The sequence below is a fragment of the Seriola lalandi genome, unplaced genomic scaffold, assembly GCF_002814215.2.
Source record: "Seriola lalandi dorsalis isolate HSWRI2012SDOR001 ecotype SW California unplaced genomic scaffold, Sedor1 jcf7180002054748, whole genome shotgun sequence".
In the NCBI taxonomy this organism is placed as follows: Eukaryota; Metazoa; Chordata; class Actinopteri; order Carangiformes; family Carangidae; genus Seriola; species Seriola lalandi.
This window is the reverse complement of record NW_019525301.1, coordinates 1,502,125-1,522,531: the sequence shown is the minus strand read 5'-3', so window position 1 is coordinate 1,522,531 and position 20,407 is coordinate 1,502,125. Positions and strand designations below refer to the sequence as shown.

Genomic DNA, 20,407 nt, shown 5'->3' with positions numbered 1-20,407 from the left:
AAGTGGTGTGTTCCAGTTGTGGCTGTAGTAAATTGACAATGAAACCAATGTCAGCCTGACCAAAGCTGAATCTTTCATACAGTTCGTCATCTGTATAGTCCTGCGGTTGGTTTGGGCGTGCAACCTGCACCCTTTGGCTGTATCTCCTCCTTTGTCTCTGTAGACGATGAACAACACCTGCCATTGTGTTTGTATGGTCCCTCGTTGGAACAACTGCTTTCAAGACTCCTTGATTGGCCTCCCAGTTTACACCTGGGTCCATTTGGGCATGTGCCTTTAGTTGAGCTTTGCAGAAGACACAGACAGAGAGAGGGAATGGAAATAGAAGTAGGTAATTCAAAGGGGAGCAATTTCACCCAAGCCGAAAAACACACACCTTCCTGGACGGTGTCAGGGCACATTATGTCTCTCTGATTGCTAAACTTGACAAAACAGTAACATCCAAGATGAAAACTAACATTTGGAAGAACGTCACCAACAGTGTCAATGCCACAGCGAGTGGGGAATTAAGAACTCTGGAACAGGGGAAACTGCGCTGGAAAAATCTAAAACAGAAGTCCACTAAGGACAATACTGAGTCTCACAACCCTAAAACAGGAAGCAAGGGGGGGGGGGAGGCTTTTTATCCTGAACCTTGAGGCACAGCATGCCAATCCCCAACAGCAGGGTGACGCTCACAGTTCAGGCGACCCCCAACGTCCACAGGTGGGCCCCCACCCTTCAGGTGTCCCCCCGACACCAGCAAGAGGACCCCCATTCTTCAGGGGTGGAACCGCTCCATAAGAGGAAACGTCTTGCAAAGGACCCAAAGGATCAAGATGGCTCTGGGGATGTAGTGAGGAAGGAGACGGAGAGAGCAGAGACACAGATCTCTCTAGCTGAGGAGCAGATCAAACTGATGTTGCTTCAACAGAGGGAGGTGAAACTTTGTATTCACCTATTGGAAGGGAGGCCGACAGATGATGGTACTCCACTGCCAGAGGAGGTAGGACCATTTTTATTTTATGTTACATGTTACACGCATACACACATACATAGATTATTTAGGAGTTTATAAAAATAAACAGTCCATAGTCATTTTTCTGAAAGCTTTGAGTTTTGTGTGCGTGTGTTCTGATTGATAATGTTATTTCGATTAATTGTGATTTCTCAGCGGCCACATTTTGTCTTTACTTTCAGTCAGACTCAAGACAAGTGTTTGAAATGATTCATGTTTGTTTGGAAAGCTGTGGGAGGCTTGTACGGTGGCCCTGAGAGCTCAACGAACTGCAACTTCAGAAAACACATGCAAAGACACAAATGCTGCAAATTCAGAAAACATCTTCATCAATTTGTCAACACATGCCCTGCGAAAACACAGCGCATGCAAATACACAGACGCTCTCAGGGCCACCGTAGGCTCGTCTGTGTCCCAGACTCTCTACCGCAGAGGTGGTAAAAAACAAACCAGTTGCAAAAATACCAGAAAGGTGTGTAACCTAAAGAGTGAGGTGGAGAATGGGCAGCAGAAACAAAAAAAAAATGAATACGGCTCATAATGTGTCCATTTCATTTTTCCCCTAGAAGACAAAACTGTCAGGTTTTGCAGTGTTGGACCCAGATTGAAGACAATCCAAAAAGGGGGTAGATGAACAAAAGGTCTTTTTAATAACAAAAGGAAACCCACAAAACCAGTGAAAAATGTTGAGAACTCAAAATCCAAGATGTAGGAAAACAAGATACAACAGGGGAACACAAAAACAAAACAGGTGTACAACCAAAAATCCAAATACTGAAAGAACAGGAGCAGAGACACAAGGGAAAACAAGAAAAAAACAGGATGAACTGACAAAGACGAAGGGGAGCACAGAGACTTAATACACACAAGGACGGCAAGGGTAATTGGACACAGGTGAAACACATTAGGGCGGGGCAGACAATCTACAAGGAGGGAAACGGGACAAACACAGGAAGTGAATTACCACACAACACACAAGGGAAGTAATACAAAATAAAACAGGAAATGAAACAAATATCCAAATATAAAAGCCCCAAAGCTCAAACATAAATTGTCTATCAGGGCAAACCATGACAAAAAAAAAAAATGTCTCACAATATCTTGCAATCAATGCAAAACAATACAAAACATTAAAAAAAATACTAAACAGTGGCACACTGTCAACAATAATAAATGATACATTTCACAGAGGTAGTTTTTAAGTTTTTATTTTGCTTTTTTTGTTGAATTGTTAATTTTTTTTGTGACTAAATCCACACTTATCACTTTTGCTAATTTCACATCTGCCGTCCACACTACTGTGGAGTTTTCAAGCCTCTAGAGCAAAGACTTTTGGAAATGCTGCTGGTCCCGTTTTAGTGTGGAAACTCTTTTAGTGTGGACCGGCCTTTGGAAACTATCCGTGGTGAATGAAGCATGGAAAAAGAGTTTTAAGCATTACTGACCTTGTTGTCATTGCTAGCAGCTGTTGAGAAATTAAATTCAGCATTTTAATGCTACAACTGTTGTTGCTGTTTCCTCTTCGTGGTATTTTCTGCAACTAACTGCAGAGTACACAATCTGCTTATGTGTACACCGGCATGTGCATGCCCAGTGTACATGAATGATCATGTGATATACGTTTTCAGGTGTGTTAGTATGGATGTACATTATTTCTGATACAGAGATAAAATGGTAGCCTGGATGGGGTTTTAAAATGAAAACATATTGGCGTAGACGCAGCTGTAAACCAAGACAGCAATAATTCTGTAAATAGATAGCAGCCTGACAGTAGGTTCCACCCATTTTAACCCTGTAACCAGTTGGGTATTTCAGGCCAGTAACTATAAAGAAGCAAGACAGGCATCTTCAATGAACAGAGGCACAGCCCACCACTACCTGCTATAAATATTCACTACACCTCCCATCCCCAGTTATGGGCTCATGTTATATGTCAAGGGCTGAGCTCCAAGTGTGAGAGCCATAGATTACAGTTTGTTTCCAGGTCTGGTTGTCAGTGCAGTCACTGATGGTTTCGTGGGTAGATTCTGGTCTTATTTTACCAGATCATCTGCTGTTGGCAGCCTGTAGTAGCTTCATTATTTTTTGCTCAAGATGTTGTGCCTGGCTTCCTGTGGCATGTTACTGGCATTGCTGGCAGAGGCCCTTTCCTCGTGTTCGTCATCTGCTTGCAGTTGGGTTCATAGCAGCTTCTCTACAGTGAGCAAGGTCAATGCAACACACCAGCCCAACAAGAGAGGAAGTCTGCTGTAAAGGTTCGGTCCTTCTTGAACATGTTTTAAACTTTTGCATTGATTTTGATTTTAAGCATTTAACTAATGGTCTTGTCATGACTGCTGTTTTATCTAGAAATTGGTGATTGTAACATAGATATTTGCATGTACTGTGTGAAAAACCAAATGATTAGGTTATGCATTGGTTGGTTTGTTTCTCAAGGTGATTGTATGTGGCGAACATGGCTGGGACTTGTGATAAATGGCAGCAGAGGAGCTCTGTTGAGAAGAAAGGGATCCAGCTTCATTTCATCAATGGCTCCAGCAGCATATCCACCACTAAAAACACCACCATCCGTCTTCGGGACATTTATGATCCAAAGCCGCAACCTCCCAAAGCTCCTGTTCGGATCCGTCCTCCAGGTCCGAGAACTCCCTCAGCACAGGAACCCAGTGTAAAGCCCAATGTGCCAAGCGATCCTCCAGTCAAGACGATCATGAGGAGACGAGCTCAGTCTCTTCCTTCGTCTGCAGAGAGGAATAAAGAACTCAGGAGCGTGCAGGTACGCTTTGTGGACTCACTGGGCTTGGAGTTAGAGGAAGTTAAGGTCTTCAAAGTGCAAGAGCACCCCCTGATTCCCCAACATGTTATGTTCAGACTACTGATGAACTCTGAACTGGCTTTCGGGAGGTCATTGGAGCTGTCCCTGCCTTACTTGAAACCATGTTTCCCGGAAAATATGGGAGCTCAGCCCGAGTTCCTGAAGCGTCTCTGCACTCAGAGTGTGTGTCTGCAGCAGGTTGTGTGTTCAGAGCAGGGAATAACAGGCACTATACAAGTACTTAATTTAGCTTATGAGAAAGAGGTCACAGTGCACTACTCTTTCACCAACTGGAGAGCGCACACGGATACAACAGCGGTCTGGGTATCAAGTGGGAGCTGCGAGGAGAGCAACTCTCCAGACACAGATACTTTCAGATTTCGTCTGCCAGTCCCACCTTTCATTTTGGAGCCAGGGGCGATCTTGGAATTTGCCATCTGCTACCACGTAAGAGGATCTGACTACTGGGATAACAACAATGGGCAAAATTACAAACTGTCATGCCACAGCTACAAGGTGACTGTGCCAAGAGAGTGTGAGGACAGCATGCTGCATTTTACCTGAGTGCCCACACAGGGGAGCTCTAACACCTGCACACAGATAGGGGTGACACTGAAAACACTGTACAGTAACTATTACCAGTATTTCCTTACTTCATCATAAGCAGTGGTAGAATTTGTTTCAGTTGTCCAAATTAATATAATTGTAGGTTCTTTACTTGAGTATTTCCATCTTGTACACTTTATTTCACTGCATGTATCTGACAGCTGTAGTTCATTTCCAGATTCAAACACAATCAGGATACAAAATATCAAGTATTGTTATAAATGACACCTTTGTATTAAGTTAAAGAATTAAAATAAACTGCACCTTAACCAGCTACAACATCAAAATGATACTTATATGCTAATGCATGAGTAATGATAATCACATAATATAATTACACTGACCTGCTGCTTGATGTACTTTTACTTTTGATTCTTTGTGTACATTGCATGCACTGTAAACTTTTTGAATTCAGGACATTTTCTTGTAATGAGGTATCACAGTGCTTACAGTATTGTTACTTTCACTTAAAGGGTTAGTTAACACCTCCTGAAATTACATGTTTTTTTGCTGTCCCCTGGTGGTTGACCAGCTCATCTTGGGGCAGTGACGTAGAAGTGTACCCCAGGGCACCATGACATCACTGTTGGGTGTGGTCACAGGTGACAAAGCACTTTTCTGGCCACACCTAACCATACCTCATCCTGAGAGGTGAAACAAGCTAGAAACCTTCAAGCAGAGAGGGCAGCAAAACAGTGCTTTTCAGCCTTCTGTTAAGTTACTCTTGAAGTCTGACTCACTGGATGTAGGCTGAAGGTATAAAGCCTTCCACTGGCGCCTACTCCAAGTGGCAATCTCCTCCCCTCCCACTTCCCCTGCCTTTTACTGTTCTCAGAAACCCCTTCGCTACAGGAAATAACAACCCCTGAGCTGCTGAATATGGCAAGATTTGAATTGTGTAATCACACAATTGACGTACATCTTTGCTGTTTTTTGTGGTGTTTTCTTTGCTGGGAATCGGCCGCTTTATTGACAGTGCTCCCCTCCGCACGTGCAAATGTTTCACTAAATCAAGTTCCCCTCCGACACTATTATGCAGGGGCACTGTTGCTGCATCCCGGGCTCAGATGATTTTGATTAGTTTAAAGAAATGCAAACAAGCCATTCCCTGTAGCAGAATGATTATGGGTGCAGGCAGACCATTCTCCAGCGCTGACACAGGGTTGTCTTGAGACTAGTCTTGAAGTAAAGATCTGAATACTTCCTCCAACCTCTGATTAGATGATGCTGGGAATAGGAAAAAGGAAGTAGGAAGCAATCAAATGTAACACTTTTACTCCTAGAAACACAACAAGGGCCAGAGATTTTGTAAACAAAGACCTCAGCTTGATAATTTAACAACAATGGTTTGATATAATACATTATATGGGTAAAGTGAAACACCAACATCTGTTTAGCTTCACCACACATCTGTTCTGTAGCTCACTCTTAGAGGGTTACACATTGATGCAGTGTTGCATTTCCACAAAGTTCAGGGACTCACAAGACTGATAAAAAAACTGAATGGTCAAAGTCAAATCTGTCGCTTTTAGTCGCTAGTCTCAGTCAAGCTTAAAACCATATCCTCCTGCATTTCTCACAGCCACTTCTGTCAAACTCCACACCTCCAGTTTAAAACACAGATTCCCCTGATGACAGCGCCTCATGACAAGTAAACTGAACAATGTGTAAAATTGATGGAGTAACCCTTTAAAATATTCCAGCCTGTTTGAGGCCATGGGAAGCTGCTGTGCTCCTGCTGGGCTTTTATTTAGATTAAATCCCTGCCACCTCTGTACAGACCTACAAAAGAATTTGCTCACTTTGCTCTTTAGTAAGTCTGGTGACCCAATTTAATGATTGACAGTTTGAGTTAGGAAAAACACAGTTGTTGTGTCTTAACACAGAATTGCACAAGGCAACAAATCCATATTCTTTGCTGATTTCATGCAAATGGAAAAGACTTAATGATCTGTTAGAAACCTGAGCAGCTTGTTTACTTTCTGCAGTGACCAACAGGGCTTGACCTCATTCTTCTGGAGCTTGTTTGGTGTTAGGAGGATTACGGGGGGGGCAGTGTTAGCTCGTCTGTTCCACTGTGACCGGGTCCTTTTAGATTCGTGGCAGTAACTGACCTTTCACCAAAAAGTTTCCACTGATACGAGAGCCCAGATTCCAGTGGACTCTCTGGCAGGCTGTGACGTTTGGCTCATAGGAGGGCATTCTTCCATCTGCATCAGTCACTGCAACTGTATGGCATACCTTAAACATGATAGCAGCCATCTGACCACCCAAAAACTAACTGAGCATGTCAGGCCTTTTATGGATCACACACCAATTAGAGAAAACTAAAAAAATAATAGAATAACTCATTACAGGCACAGTGTAGTTTATTATAAATCATCAGTGGCGGAAAATAACTAAGATAATTGAGGCTGTGAGTCATTTTATGAATTTCCTAGAATAAGGTGTCATTTCTCTTGATCCTTCACCCTTCTTTATTTTAAGATCCTCACACCCATTTTTAAAAAGTTCTTGAATCGAAACAAGATTCTATCTAAAAAAGCTTAAAATGGTCATAAAGGGTCATAAAAATTCAATAATATATAGTAAAAGACCATTCTGGATGATGAGTACTTGTATTCTTGATGTTTTAATTCCATTTTTCTGATAGTATGCACGTTTACTTAATTGAGACTTCAGAGGACTTTCACTTGTAATTGAGTATTTTTGCTCTGTGGTATTGATACTTTCTCTGAAGGAAATGATCTGACTTCTTTCACAACTGCAGGTCCTTAAATACTAATAATTACGTCATTATTTATGTTACATCCATCATTTCTGTGAACATAGGCGTGTATAGTCCCACATTTTGCATCAATGTGAATATAATTTATATTCACTGGTTAAAAAGATCCACTATGGTTTGGGGTCTGTTTAGCCATGATTTGAATTTCTTGATTTGTTCAAAAAAATATGCATGTACATGGATGACTGATAGCATTTGCCCAATGACCTCTCACTGTAATATTGAAGCAGTCAGTTGTTGCAGTTACGGGACATGAGATGGCGCCATTGCTCAAATCTAAGCTCCTACATTTCCATTTGAAATACAACAAGAATGTGATTTTTGTTTCCATTGGTGGAGGAAGTATCCAGTTCCAGAATTAAGTAAGAGAAGCCTTGCAATGTGAAAATATCATATCCCTGGTCTGTTGTATTATTAAATATTAATTAATTAATTATATTAGTTGATCGTTATTACTTGTGCATTGTAATGTAAGAAGCATTTTAATGCTGTAGGTGCTCAAAGTAGAGCAACTTTAACTAATGTATTTACAGAGGAGCATTTTACTTACTTTAAATAAATACTTCACATTTTATATGATTTTATGCTCTGAGTATAAAATCTTAACCTGAAGTATCTGTAGCTGTCAAATTAATGTAGTGGGATTGTAAAATCATTTCCTGTATAAGTAGAAAGTAGCGTCAAATTAAAATACCCAAAGAAGGTACCTCAAAATTAGAATGTAAAGTTCTAACTTACTCCTCCACTGTTTGTTTCAACAGCTTGCAACTTAAATGTTTTATTTTTCCTCCTATTTGAAATTTAAATATCAGTCCTTTAGATGTGCTTACCATCATCAGTTAAATTGCAATACTGTTATAAAGTATGAAGGTTATGGGCTGTTTTTCTACATCATCCTATCACCAGTGGTGGAAGAAGTACAAGTAACATGTCAAAATGTTACTATATATCCTTATGTGTGTCCAAACTTTTGACTGGTGCTGTATATATACTGTTTGTATTGTATGTGTAAAATGTACTTAAACTATCAAATTCAAAAGTACTCACTATGCAGAAACACTCCTGTCACAGTGTTACAGTGATATAATATTTATTCATTATCCATACTGCTCATACCATTAGGGTTGTGGGGAGCCTGGAGTCATCCGGGACAAGTCATCTATCACAAGGCTCACATGTAGAAGCAAACAACTATTCGCACTCACATTCACACCTACGGGCAATTTAGAGTCGTATTATTGTATTGTTAAAACATGATTTCTTAAAGGTATAATGTGTAAGATCGTGCTACTTGATCCAGCTCCATAGGGGGCAGCATTTCACCTCTTCACCCCTGTCCATTTAATCATGTTGTTGTTTTCCCCATGTTCCTTATCATTTATTATTTAAATGTGCATTTCTTGTTGATAGCTAAAATTGTTGATAGCACTGAAACAAATTATGAGTACTTGTAATACAAACAGTATGTTTTTAATTACATATAAAAATATGAAGGCATGGGGATACTGCATGACACATGGGTGTCTGCTACAGCAGAATGTGAAGGCATGATGACATCATCACAAAGGCAGAATCAGAAGATAAGGTTTATTGCCAGGTAGGTTTTAAGTTACAAGATATTTGGCTTGGTGTTTGGTGCAGTATCCAATAAACATATTAACAGGAAATAACAATAAAAAGGTAAAATACTGCAACAGTCAAAAAGATAAATATAGATAGATAGATAGATAGATAGATAGATAGATAGATAGAAAAAAATAAAACTATGAAAAAAAACTGTACAAAAGTGTTGGCAAAACTCCTGCTGAGCAGGATGTGCAAAAGATCACAGTTTATCTGTTCTGTGCAGGGAGAATACTCCAAGGTGTTACTGCAATGTGGATGTTGATGATTGATGAGGCCAGACGCAGAAGAAAAGGTCAAACAGTCTCTTTATCTTGCTTGTAAAAAAAAGTTACTGATGCATCTAGCTAGACAACAGCTGCAGGAACAGGCTAAATTCTACTAAATCACTAAAAAGTCAACATCATACATGTATGTCACTTGAAGTGTTTGTCATTTGCACTAATGATACTTTTCGCTACAGACCAACATTAGATGTTACTCACCATTCTAAAAGAAAAGTCTCATCTCTTTACTCGCTCGGAGATGTCTCCTGCGGTGGAAAAACACACCAGCATTCCCCCATGTTTTGCTTCTTTGTCGTTGAACGTTGTTTCTTGTTGGAGCGGTTCTTCAGGATGGAGATAAAGATCACTTTCTAGGCACTTCAGAAAATCTCTGCGTTTCTGTGATGTTCGTCGGGAGCTTTTGTGTTTTTAGTTGGGAGCTATAGCGAACTTCAAGTTCCGGAGGAAGCTGTTCTTCTCAGTGGGACTGAGGGCAGACTAGACGCTACACAGACTCACACAGCATCTAGTGTGTCTAGGTGGTATTACAACACGGTCCGGGACGCAGCTAGTTGGTTAGCATGCTCCTTTCAGTAGATATCTCTGAAATACAACAGATGGTGGTCTTGGTCATGACATCATCCCTGTGGCTCCTTCACATTGACGCTATTGATGGTGTTAGTTCATTTTTTGAACATTCTAAACAAACTGATATTCTGGCCAGATTTGGCCAGATCTTACAAATTGCACCTTTTTAAAGGAGCTACACTACACATTTTTACTATAGCTACATAGCTAGCATTAGCATTAACAGCTTTTTACTTACCAGTCAAAAGAAACGTTGCGAGTTCAGCATCTAAACTTCATTCTTTTACTCGCCAAGAGCTGTCTCCAGAGGTGGAAAACAACCCTTTCGTTTTGATTCTATTTCCATCACTTCTTTACTTCTACTAAAGTTAGCATCCTGACTAGCTAGCCTCTGCCCAGTCGGCCCATCTTGACACTTTGCGATACAGAGTCAGTGTAGCTTCCACTCTGCCCTGAAGAAGTAGCTGCTCAGAGGACGTATTATAACCTCCTGTGTTGTAAATGCAACAATGGTTGAAGCTCTTGGCAAGACTGGTAGGTAAACAGCTGTTAATGCTAATGCAAAACTTACACATAGCTCCTTTAATGTTGTACACTACACTGGTTGGTTTAAGAGTAAAGCACTGCATCATACTCAATAATCTCCACACACAGGATGCATGTAAAATCTTAATGTGACACAATCCAGTCGTGTACAAGTACCTCAAAACTGAGTAAATCTATTAAGTTACATTCCACCACTGAGAATATTGTACAGTAGAAAACTTCATCTGTCTTCAGGTAATAAATTTGTGAGACTAAGATTCAACCTTCTGCAGCTGCACTCCCCAAAGAAATGTATATTATGTTCAGAGCTCTCTGAGGGGATTCATAACCTGGCAACCCTCAGTTGGTGTCTCTACTTGGCGTCTGTAGGTCGCTTGTAATTACTGGATTCACAGACGATGACTTATTCTGCTGGAGCAGTTATTATGAGGCATGGTGGATAAAGGCATGAGCATGTCAGTGAAATGTAGCACAGCTACAACAATGCAGCAAGAACAATCTTAGTGTTGTGAGGCTTCATCACCTCCTCTGCACTTGAAATCATGTGAACCTTTTATAGTCACACCAGAAACAAAAACAAACATCCCCTCTTGGATCCTCCGGGGCTCGCCTGGGCTCCATCGCCTCTAACGTGGCGCTCGTTTGTACGGATGTTCCTCACTCACAGTCCTAGCTGTCATGCCAGTTTGTTGTCGGGGCACACATCCACGAGGCCTCGCAGCGCTGTGCCTTTATTTGGGGGCTGTCATCTTGTGCTTGTTGCTGGTAGTTATATAACAACGCACCATATTAGGAGCCAAGATGATGCTCAGTAGTGACGTTTGCTCTGGGGACTGGCTGGGATTGAAATGTAAAACAGTGATGCATCGTTATGAGTCCCAGTGATTGAGTTACATCACTAAAACACCATTATGGCCTGTGTGTTTTAGAATAAAAGAACTGTCACTTGTAATATTTGTTCAGCATTCATTCATTGAGCATGTGATTGATTATTATTGAATATTTATTTGTAGAAGCAAAGATTTGTTCATATAAAAGCTCATGTGTGATTCAAAATAACAACTTGTGTGCTCAGTGTTGTTGAGTATCAATGACGTTCTGTACTATTCTTATACCAAGCAGCTAATTACCGGTCAAATGTTTTCCAGTATATGGAAGGAAATGGTCCAAAATATGACATGATTTATAATCCGAAGGCTATTTTGGAACCAGAAAGTCGTTACGGTTACACTTGGCTCAAAACTGCAGAACATATGTTGAGCGTGTGTGACTTTATGCCTGGACTTCACGCATCTGAGGGTAACCCGGAAGTCAGGATATCCCCCTCATGCCCCATGAGAGCATCCCTTGTTTCTCCCACACACCTCCACAGGTTCCCGGGGCTGTTCTGGACCTGGACGGGCACTATCAGCCGTCGCCGCAGCTCTCGGGCCAATAGCTGCTGGTTTCATTACTCAAGACAGCGAGTGGTCCTGGAGTACAGTACAGTTTAAACTGGAGCAGCCATCTGCTCCTCCACTAGGGCTAGGACAGAGGCTGTGACTCACAAAACATGCATGTTGATGTCAGAGAGAGCCAATCCCAATGTGCCTGACAGAGATGTTGTCATGCTATTGTTGGTTTCATTTTTTTATTTTTTTATTTTTAAATTTAATATCAGGTAAGAGGCTTCGACCTCCTGAAAGAAGCTTTACAACGACCTCATGTGCACCTACATTATTTTAATGTCTTTGTCTGGGAATAACAAGCTCACAGTAAGTCACACAGAGGCTTGTTTCTCTCATTATTGTTCCCCTGCAAACAGTGATTAGACACACAACTCACTCTAAATTGGAAAACGCAGTGAGGTGAACTTGTTTTCACGAGGGTCTTTAACCTGGCTAACCTGCTTAACGCCCTGCGACTGATGCCTGTCCTCGTTTGTCAGAGAATAACATGAAGAAACAGGTCACTGCCTGCACTAATTGCTGCTTGATCTGATGCAACAAGGTGAACTTAACTACAGTTTTATTATCTGCTTACTGAAGCACAAAAATGTTTGTTCATTCTGAGATAAATCTGATGGGATTACAACCCATTTATGATGCTTAGTCAGTAATTATTGCCCTAATTCTGACAGTTCCAAATCCCATTTCCACCGTGCCATGATGTTAAATTATGGTTCTAAAAACACATACCAAAATCACACTATACACAAGACAAAACAAAGTTTGTTACAAATTGAAAACCTGTATTGTGCAGACAATAAATAGTGCTTACAAAGGGATTTTTGTCTTGTACACAGACAAGGTTTCTTTTTAAGAACATTTACACTGTCGATATGAAATCATCATGAACTGAATCGGTGAGACTCAGACACAGCTCGGGGATGTGACTACTGATACTGGAGTGGGACTGGTCGACTCGGTCACATGCACATTTCCCCCCTGTGGCATCAAAAGGACATCTTTCCAAAAAAAAAAAAAAAAGTCTGTTTACAAAAAGAAGTCTCTGCTTGTCTATGGCGAATACATGACCTTGATTCTTCCTGCTCCTCTGACAAGTGTGAAGTGAGGGTTAAGGAGTTGTTCCTCTGAGCAAGAAGTGGAGCTTGCTGCATGCGCCCCCCCCGCCCCCCGTCCCCTACCGGCAGCTCCATTTCTAGAGACATAGCCTCCAAGGTTTGCTGGACCCAAATATCAGGACACCCACTGACTGTGGGCCAGGACGCTGGAAGACTCCGTGCAAGGTCTTCACTGACAGAACCAGGTATCAGCAACTCTTCACAGAAGAAACCTTGCTAAGGCCGGTGGAACCTGCAAGAGGGAAAAGAAGGGACAGTGAGCGTGGGCCAACGGGTTTCATCAATCAGGAGTCCTATTATTAGCCTAATGGATGGTGCTCTTAACAGCAGCCAATGGCTTCTCCTCAGAAATGGGGTCCTGCGTAAGCAGAACTCCAGCTAATTTAAGCTACAGACAGTCTTGACATAAGCAAAATATAAGCTAAATATGTGCGGACATTCATTATAGTGGAGAGGTGGTGCAAAAAGGTGCAACTTTCTCATCTCAAGGGGCCTGATTGAAGCTAAATTTAAGCTCTGCTCTGCAGAGTGTTCACTCATGGATGTGAGACCATTGGATAATGCACCTCTGAGCTTCTGCACAATGTCACACCGACCCCCTTAGACATCACCCACTAAGAATAAAGCTGACAAAAATAACACAAAAAAAAACAAAAAAAAAACAGCACTGGTTGACGTTTACCTTGTCAGATGCTTGCTCGAAGAATGAACTTCCATCTCATTACTTTTGAACTCATTCAGCTCCTTCCGTATTGCCGCCTGCAAACAAAAAAAAAACATTAAGCGTGAGCCCAGGTGCACCCCCTCGTACATCGCTGCTCAGGTGGTGAACCTCAAACGAGGATGTTATGAAAATGCAGAAACATCTGTTGTCGAGATGTCGATTATGTAAGCTCAACTGGGTTGTATGTAGATTAAGAAACGTGTGTGGCAGCCGGGAGGTGATATTAGAAATGTCGATCATGTGAGACACGTTCAATTTAGGTCTTTTTAATAAGACATACAATGAAATTTAATTAGATTATTCTGGACAACGTATGACAGAAAACCTCAAGGGAAGATATGACCAACTATTATTTATTATATCCAGTTTGTCAGTACTTTCCAGTAGTATATAACAACAATTTCTAACAATACAATTAATTAAAGGTCCCATGTTGTATAAAGGTAGATGTCCATGTGTTGTTTGATTATAAAGCAGGTCTAGGTTCTATATTAATACTGTGAAAGTATCAAAGCCTCAGTCCACAGAAAAATGCACACAGCCTGTATTCAGAAACTGAGCCTTAAAACAACAAAGCAGCAAGGCAAAGCAGTCGTGTCGCTCAGCCATGCACCAAGCCCCGCCCACCTGGACCCACCATCCAACCTTGCAGAATTTGGTTTCTTTTGAGTGTTTAACTGAAATCTGCTATATTTAATTATAGGCTCAGAGCCTCCTCTCTTCTGATTGGCTCACCGACCTGTTGTTACTAGAGCTCCAGAGAGAAGCCTGAGAGAGGAGATGTGAAACTACACTGAGATGGTTTTTAGTTCTTGAAACCACAAATATATCTTCTTATGGATCAACACTTCAAATAAAACACTGGAAAAGTGTAAAATATGGACCTTTAAATTAACGTGACCTGGACTTATATCAGCAGTACAAAATAGATGATTGGATCAAACAATTCAAAATGATGATCTTCTTATAGCTACTTTAGCAGCAGTCGTGACTACAGGTCTGAAGGCACTGACTGAGCAGCCTCATGCAGCACAATGCACTGTCACAACAATCCTACTTTTAGTGTGTGGTGCTGACACAGGTCTATTTCATCAACAGATGTCAGAATATGGACCCTGAGTCATTATTTTAATCTTTAAAAGGCCTGTGTTGCTGATCAGTCCTAAAAACACTAGAGATGTTTTTTTAACTACCTTGTCAGCAGCTGACAGTCTGGTCCAGGGCTTGTCAGCTCGCCTGTCATAGTCCTGAGCTTTGGCCACTTCCACGTAGTCGCTGAAACGGATCAGGATCTTTCTGTCCCGCAGCTCGTCCACCGTCGGCCGCTGGTTCAACTGGAAAACAGACATAACTGTGTCATAAGCGGTAGCTCTCATCAACGTGTTTGAAGAGATCGGTGATAGAAACTAAACGTCAAAAAACGGCAGCAGGTTGGGTATTAAGGTTGTGATTGGTTTAAAGACTGGTATGTGGATTAAATTGATGACATTTTATGAAATGGCTCAAATCACTGGAGCCGCCGCCTACCTTTCTGTTCAGCCGCTGTTTGATTTCCCTCCTCTCCTCCTGTTCTGTCTGGTCATTTCTCTCTGTTGACACAAGACAAATATTATCACCAAAAAGCAGGTCAAACTCACTGATGTTGACAATGATGGACATCTTTTTCTTGGGACTGGACAGATGATGATGAAGATTAACAGAGCTAATATGTCCAATCCTCCTCACAATCAATACTCATGAGTGAGCCAGTCTGTGACCGTGCTGAGGTCAGGACTCATGGGCCGACTTCAACTCCGGATCAGCACCGAATGTGAGTTAGAGAGTGAGACACGTGCAGATTAAAGCACTAATAGGATTTATCTTTATTAGATGCCGCAGAGGGATCACTAGATGTCACTTAGTTTATTTTTTAATCTCTCTCTCTCTTATTCATTCCAAAAAATATTTAAGCTGTTGAACTAGTTCGGCAGCTTAAAACGAGGCTGGCACCTGTCGCCGTCTGAGTACGCTTGACTCTCCGAGTGAACGCAGCGCCACAGGGAGACACCATTCAGTTCTTTGCATTTTTTAAAAAAGACTCTTATTTTGTCAGGGGATGTTTCTGTGGCTCAGGGTGAGAGTCCTGACGGCAGGAGGTCGTGTTTCTCTGGAACTGCACAGGGCCAGTGATGAGACAGACAGCTGCTCAGAGCTCACAGGTGGCCCGTCTCAGCCGGGAGAAGCGCTCATTGCTAATGTGAGACTTCATTCCTCACACAGCTGTTTTATAATTGTTCTGAACTTTCAGGGACAGTGGGACTAGTTTCACAGTTTAAAGTGCTAGAGTCTGACACCTTCACCTTCTCCCTTAGGAAGGAAAACTATAACAATGCATTAAAGAAATTTTAAGGAGTCGAACGTGAGTAAAAGTCCTGATGAGGAAGATACAGGACATGAACACGCAGTCAGAGCTACAGTTAACAAACTACTTCCTACTGAGACTTGAAGTCTGTAGAGATACAGTAGTAGTTTCATTGTTGATTAATCTTCGCATTATTTGGCAGATTATGTTTTCACTCGTGTCTGGTTCTTTGTTTGTCAGCAGGATTACACAAAACATACTGAACCGATTCGCACCACACATGGTGGAGGGATTGAGCAAGATCCGGTGAAAGAGGTGGATCCAGGAACATTTTTTTTATCACTTTCCTAAACATTGTGTTTTTTGACACTTTTGTCAATTTCTCAGCAAATAATGTTTGAATCTTGATGTAAAAAATCTGTCATATTAGTGGTGTTGAGATCTGCCACTTTGTACAATTTGCTTCAGATCCAGACAATAATCTGGTTCTCACTCCTTGGTGGAGGTATATGTGCTTCATGAATTCGCCAGTAAAGTAAATACTTTCCGTCCATCACAATTTCAAAATGCACAAGATATTGTCTCCAATTGACTTGTTTTGTCTCAACAACAGGTTAAAACCCCAAAATATTTGATTTACAAGAACATCAAACAGAAAAATAACAGGAAATCCTCACATCAGAGAAGATGGAAACATATAATAGTTGATGAGCTTCATTGATTGTTAAATTATTTGATTATTTAAAGGTTTTCTGACATGAACTAATTGTTTTGTACAGATAGATAATGATTCATCTAAGTACTGTAAGTAATAATACAAAATATTTTTAAAAAAACATACAATTTCAAAGAATCTTAAAAATGATAACTAGTAGCTTAAGTAATAAACATGTATTACTCTGAAATATTCACTTCATGTAAGTGTAAACCATTAACCTCAGTCAAATAAGGCTTGAATATTGTTTATTGTCCAAATATCGTTTTTTTTTAATCAAATGAAGACTTGGATTTGGTGTCAGAACAGAAACGACGCACAGAGACGTTTATAAACTGCTCTCCTAAATGGCACAAACAGAGAGTCAGGCTGCAGTCACAGTCACAGTCAGTCAGTCACAGTTGTCGATGGGTGAACTACTTACGCTTCAGGATGTTCCGACTCTCCAGCTCCTCCACCGCCGGCCTCTGGCTCAGCCTCCTGCGGAAAAACACCAGAATTACGTTCTGGACCATCGTCAGTCCTACGCTGCTGGGGTTTCTGTCCTCACCCCGCCTCGTCTGTTAAGTCTGTTAAGTCTTTTCACTAGTACTAGCACTTCGGATGCTTGAGCCGGTGCGCAGAGCGCCAAGATCCGCACATCCAAAACGCAAACACCGCGTCCCACCTCGAGTCCAGAAAGCGGCTTGTTTTGGTTTTAGAACATTTAAGGCTCCACATCGGGAAAAACGTCAGGCTGTGCGTTTTATAGCACGCGATAGAGCCAGTTTACTGAAGAAAAGAAGGGAGACTTTCCCTCAGACGACCTGCTTGGGTTGAATGTTCCAGCGGTTTAAAGAGAGAGAGAGGCGCGTTGGTTTCGTCCCGGCGGAGCGGAGGATGCTGCGCTCTGAGCTGCGCTGAGCGGAGTGAGCGGTGCAGCACTGCCTGCCTCCTTTTTTACCACATGCACAGAACTAATGTGACGGGGTGGGACTGAGGAGGAGATTCCCCATGCACGCACGCACACACACACACACACACACGCACCACCCTGCTGCAGCAAAAGGAGTTGCTTGAGTACAGTGGTGGGAGCTTTATCATTCATCATCAGCTTTATATTTCATTCTACAGGCCTGTCAATATTTACTTAGCACAAATGTGTGTATGTGAAGTGAGTGATATGGTATGATATGATGCTATGAAGATGAAAACAAACATAAAGCAAAAACAACATCTGAACAACACAAAGAGACATCAGATGATGATCATCAGGAGAGGTATAGCCCAAATATTCAACGGCTGCTCTGTATTTCATTCATCTGTCAGTTATTTTTTTCATTTAGTTGCTCAGTAAATAACTAAATGTAATAAAATAATGATTACCACATCCCAGAATGCAAGCTGTTGTCTTCATACAGCTTGTATTTGACCAGCTGTCCAAAACATTGTGATATTTCATTTTAATTTACGATGTAATTCAGACAAAAACAACAAAAAAATCTGAAACCAATAAATCCTCAAACCAGTAAATGTTGGACATTTCTACTTGATAAATCACTTAATTGTAATTTATAATCGCAATTGCTGACGAATTGATCATTCGACTAATTATCTCAGCACTAACAAGGACAATAATTGGTTAAAAGTAACATCACGGTGGTGTGAAGTCATGTGGACAGAGATGAAATGAAAGCAAGCAGGGGATTGAATTAAATGTACATGTTAATTATGTTATACTTGTTATGTATAACAAGACTGGGTGGTTTGGCAAAAACCAGATTTAGCCTGTGTCAGTTCTCAGATTTCCACATCACCTGAATTACAGGATTCCACACGACATTCCAAGACGAATCTCCGCTCCACCCCCGACACACTCACGGCCACTACATTTGCCACGCAGCTGCCAAGACAGTAATAGCATCTCTAATAGCGCCTCATGGGAAACATAAGTTAGTTTGTTTTGTTTTTTTCCAAACCAGGTTCCATGTATTTTATAAAAAAAACATAAAAATCCTTTCATTGACCCTTAGGTCAAAGATATCGATGACTTAGAACGGCACATGAGGCTTGAAGGTTTAATTCCTGGGACAAACAGGAAAATATGAGCAAGGAAAATAATGCTAAACTCCTGAGGAAGACATTATTTTAAATTAATAAATTATTGTATTATACTTATTTCAGTGGGGATGGAGAGACAGATGTATTTCATTCAGAGCTGGACTGCTAATAAACCAAATAAAACTAAAACACATTTTATTTGTAGATGCTGCAGTTTCTCTGAGACTGAAGTTATTTTTTAAGTTATATTGGAATTTTTCGGGGGGTAGAATAAACATCTTGAAAAGGCATGAAATGAAGGAATTACAATCTTTCTATCTGTTTGCCAGCCAACCTTAAAAAAACACATATTTTTTCTTAACTACTGTCTTTGTAGGGCAGGACTGATGACAAATAAACAAGCTCCAAGCTGTGACTATGTTTAGAAGCAATAATGTGCTGCAGAATGTCGGTGAACACAGAGAAAACCTGTTCCCTGAATAGACAGGTTAAATAACGACAATCACTCACGACTCACACGAGAAAAATGGAAAACGGAAAAAGGCCCATAATAAAATGTATTTTAATAATCAACTACAATATATTCACAGCTGCTGGGAGGTGAAACTATGATTCACACCAGCAGCAGCGGCGGTGGTCTACAGCTAACTGAGAGGGCAGAAAATTAGATCAGATGTTGTTCTCACCAGCTCAGGAGCTTAAAGTGCTGACTTCAAAAAGGGGCCATTACATTTACTGGGAACACAGTGTCTTTTTCAGAGCAGGACCCCCCCCCCCCCTCCAAATTATGGAGGTGGACGGACAGCCAGGCTCACATCATCTTTAAACTATCAAAATGATCCCTCCAGCACTCACTGTTCCTACTACTCCTGAAGTTAAAATGAATATAATGTGGATATCACAATAAAGACATCGACGCTTTAGAATGATATTGCAAATGCTTAAAAAATAAGTAATATTTTAAACCAGAAAAATGTTCTTAAAGCTATTTTTATTTAGGTCTACAAGTTCTGTGTGCATCACCCCTGTTACCACACAAGAATGTTGATAGTGCTCGATTCAGCAAAGCCATGTGACTTTCTTTGTTACGTCCAGTGCCAATGTCAAAGTTTGTTCTTTTATTCTGTTTCTCAGTAAAACACATTCTGGATATTGAGGTCCAATAAAATTTCACATTATTTAAATATCTGAAATCCTGCAGCGTTCCGTGTTTGCTAGCCTTTCACTATCTTTGTTAGGTCTTTGCTATATTCCATGGCACATTACTATCCCCAACTGTTGATAACCAGGACAGCATAAAATCATTGGCAGTATGTGCGGACTTGTGCACAGGAACAAAGCAAACACAATGCATAAAAAAAGTGATGCAAAGGATGAATATCAGGGCTGATCCAGATGAATTTCAATGGATCGGTATCTAAAATAAAACCGATCAAATGCCGTTCCTTTCTGTTGTGTCCACCTGAGCCTGCAAGTGTTGCAAAGCTGTTCTCCTTTGCAACAGCGTAAAGTGTTGACTGACAATCACAGTGTGCAAATGTGAAAAAGTATTTACAGCCATTGCTACTAATGCTGAGCTATTGTTGTTTCTTCTCTTGCGATGATGTGATGATGATGAAGGAATCTCTGCTGACACCGGCTCAGTTGTAGATAAAAAGGTTTATTACAAAAAGACACAGCATCTTTGAACAAGCATCAAAAACAGCCTGTGAGAGGACCCAAGGCCAAAAAGGATCTCCCCCGTTTGTCCCAAACCCATACAATTTATAGGCTGAATATTCTCTTGATACCTCTT

The 20,407-nt window shown here is 41.0% G+C and overlaps 2 protein-coding genes across 3 annotated transcripts in view; one reads left to right on the top strand and one right to left on the bottom strand.

Moving 5' to 3' along the window:
* The first annotated feature begins 2,928 nt into the window (after positions 1 to 2,928).
* On the top strand, positions 2,929 to 11,181 carry ppp1r3db (protein phosphatase 1, regulatory subunit 3Db). The gene is made up of 2 exons (XM_023424721.2): positions 2,929 to 3,252; positions 3,434 to 11,181. Exon 2 carries the CDS (start codon positions 3,453 to 3,455, stop codon positions 4,374 to 4,376), a length of 924 nt encoding a protein of 307 aa, XP_023280489.1. The 5' UTR covers positions 2,929 to 3,252; positions 3,434 to 3,452; the 3' UTR covers positions 4,377 to 11,181.
* Positions 11,182 to 12,438: 1,257 nt separating this feature from the next.
* Positions 12,439 to 20,407, bottom strand: part of phactr3b (phosphatase and actin regulator 3b) — a 53,113-nt gene continuing 45,144 nt past the window's right edge. Inside the window, exons 9-13 of one of the 2 annotated variants that reach the window (XM_087178926.1) lie at positions 16,997 to 17,052; positions 15,044 to 15,105; positions 14,710 to 14,850; positions 13,475 to 13,551; positions 12,439 to 12,675 (exon numbers count right to left, since the gene is read on the bottom strand). In XM_087178926.1, coding sequence (XP_087035052.1) covers positions 12,537 to 12,675; positions 13,475 to 13,551; positions 14,710 to 14,850; positions 15,044 to 15,105; positions 16,997 to 17,052 — 475 coding nt within the window. In that variant the 3' untranslated portion in view covers positions 12,439 to 12,536. Of the gene's footprint in view, positions 12,676 to 12,849; positions 13,025 to 13,474; positions 13,552 to 14,709; positions 14,851 to 15,043; positions 15,106 to 16,996; positions 17,053 to 20,407 lie in introns of those variants that run through there. The other variant, XM_023424720.2, reaches the window with a different exon arrangement.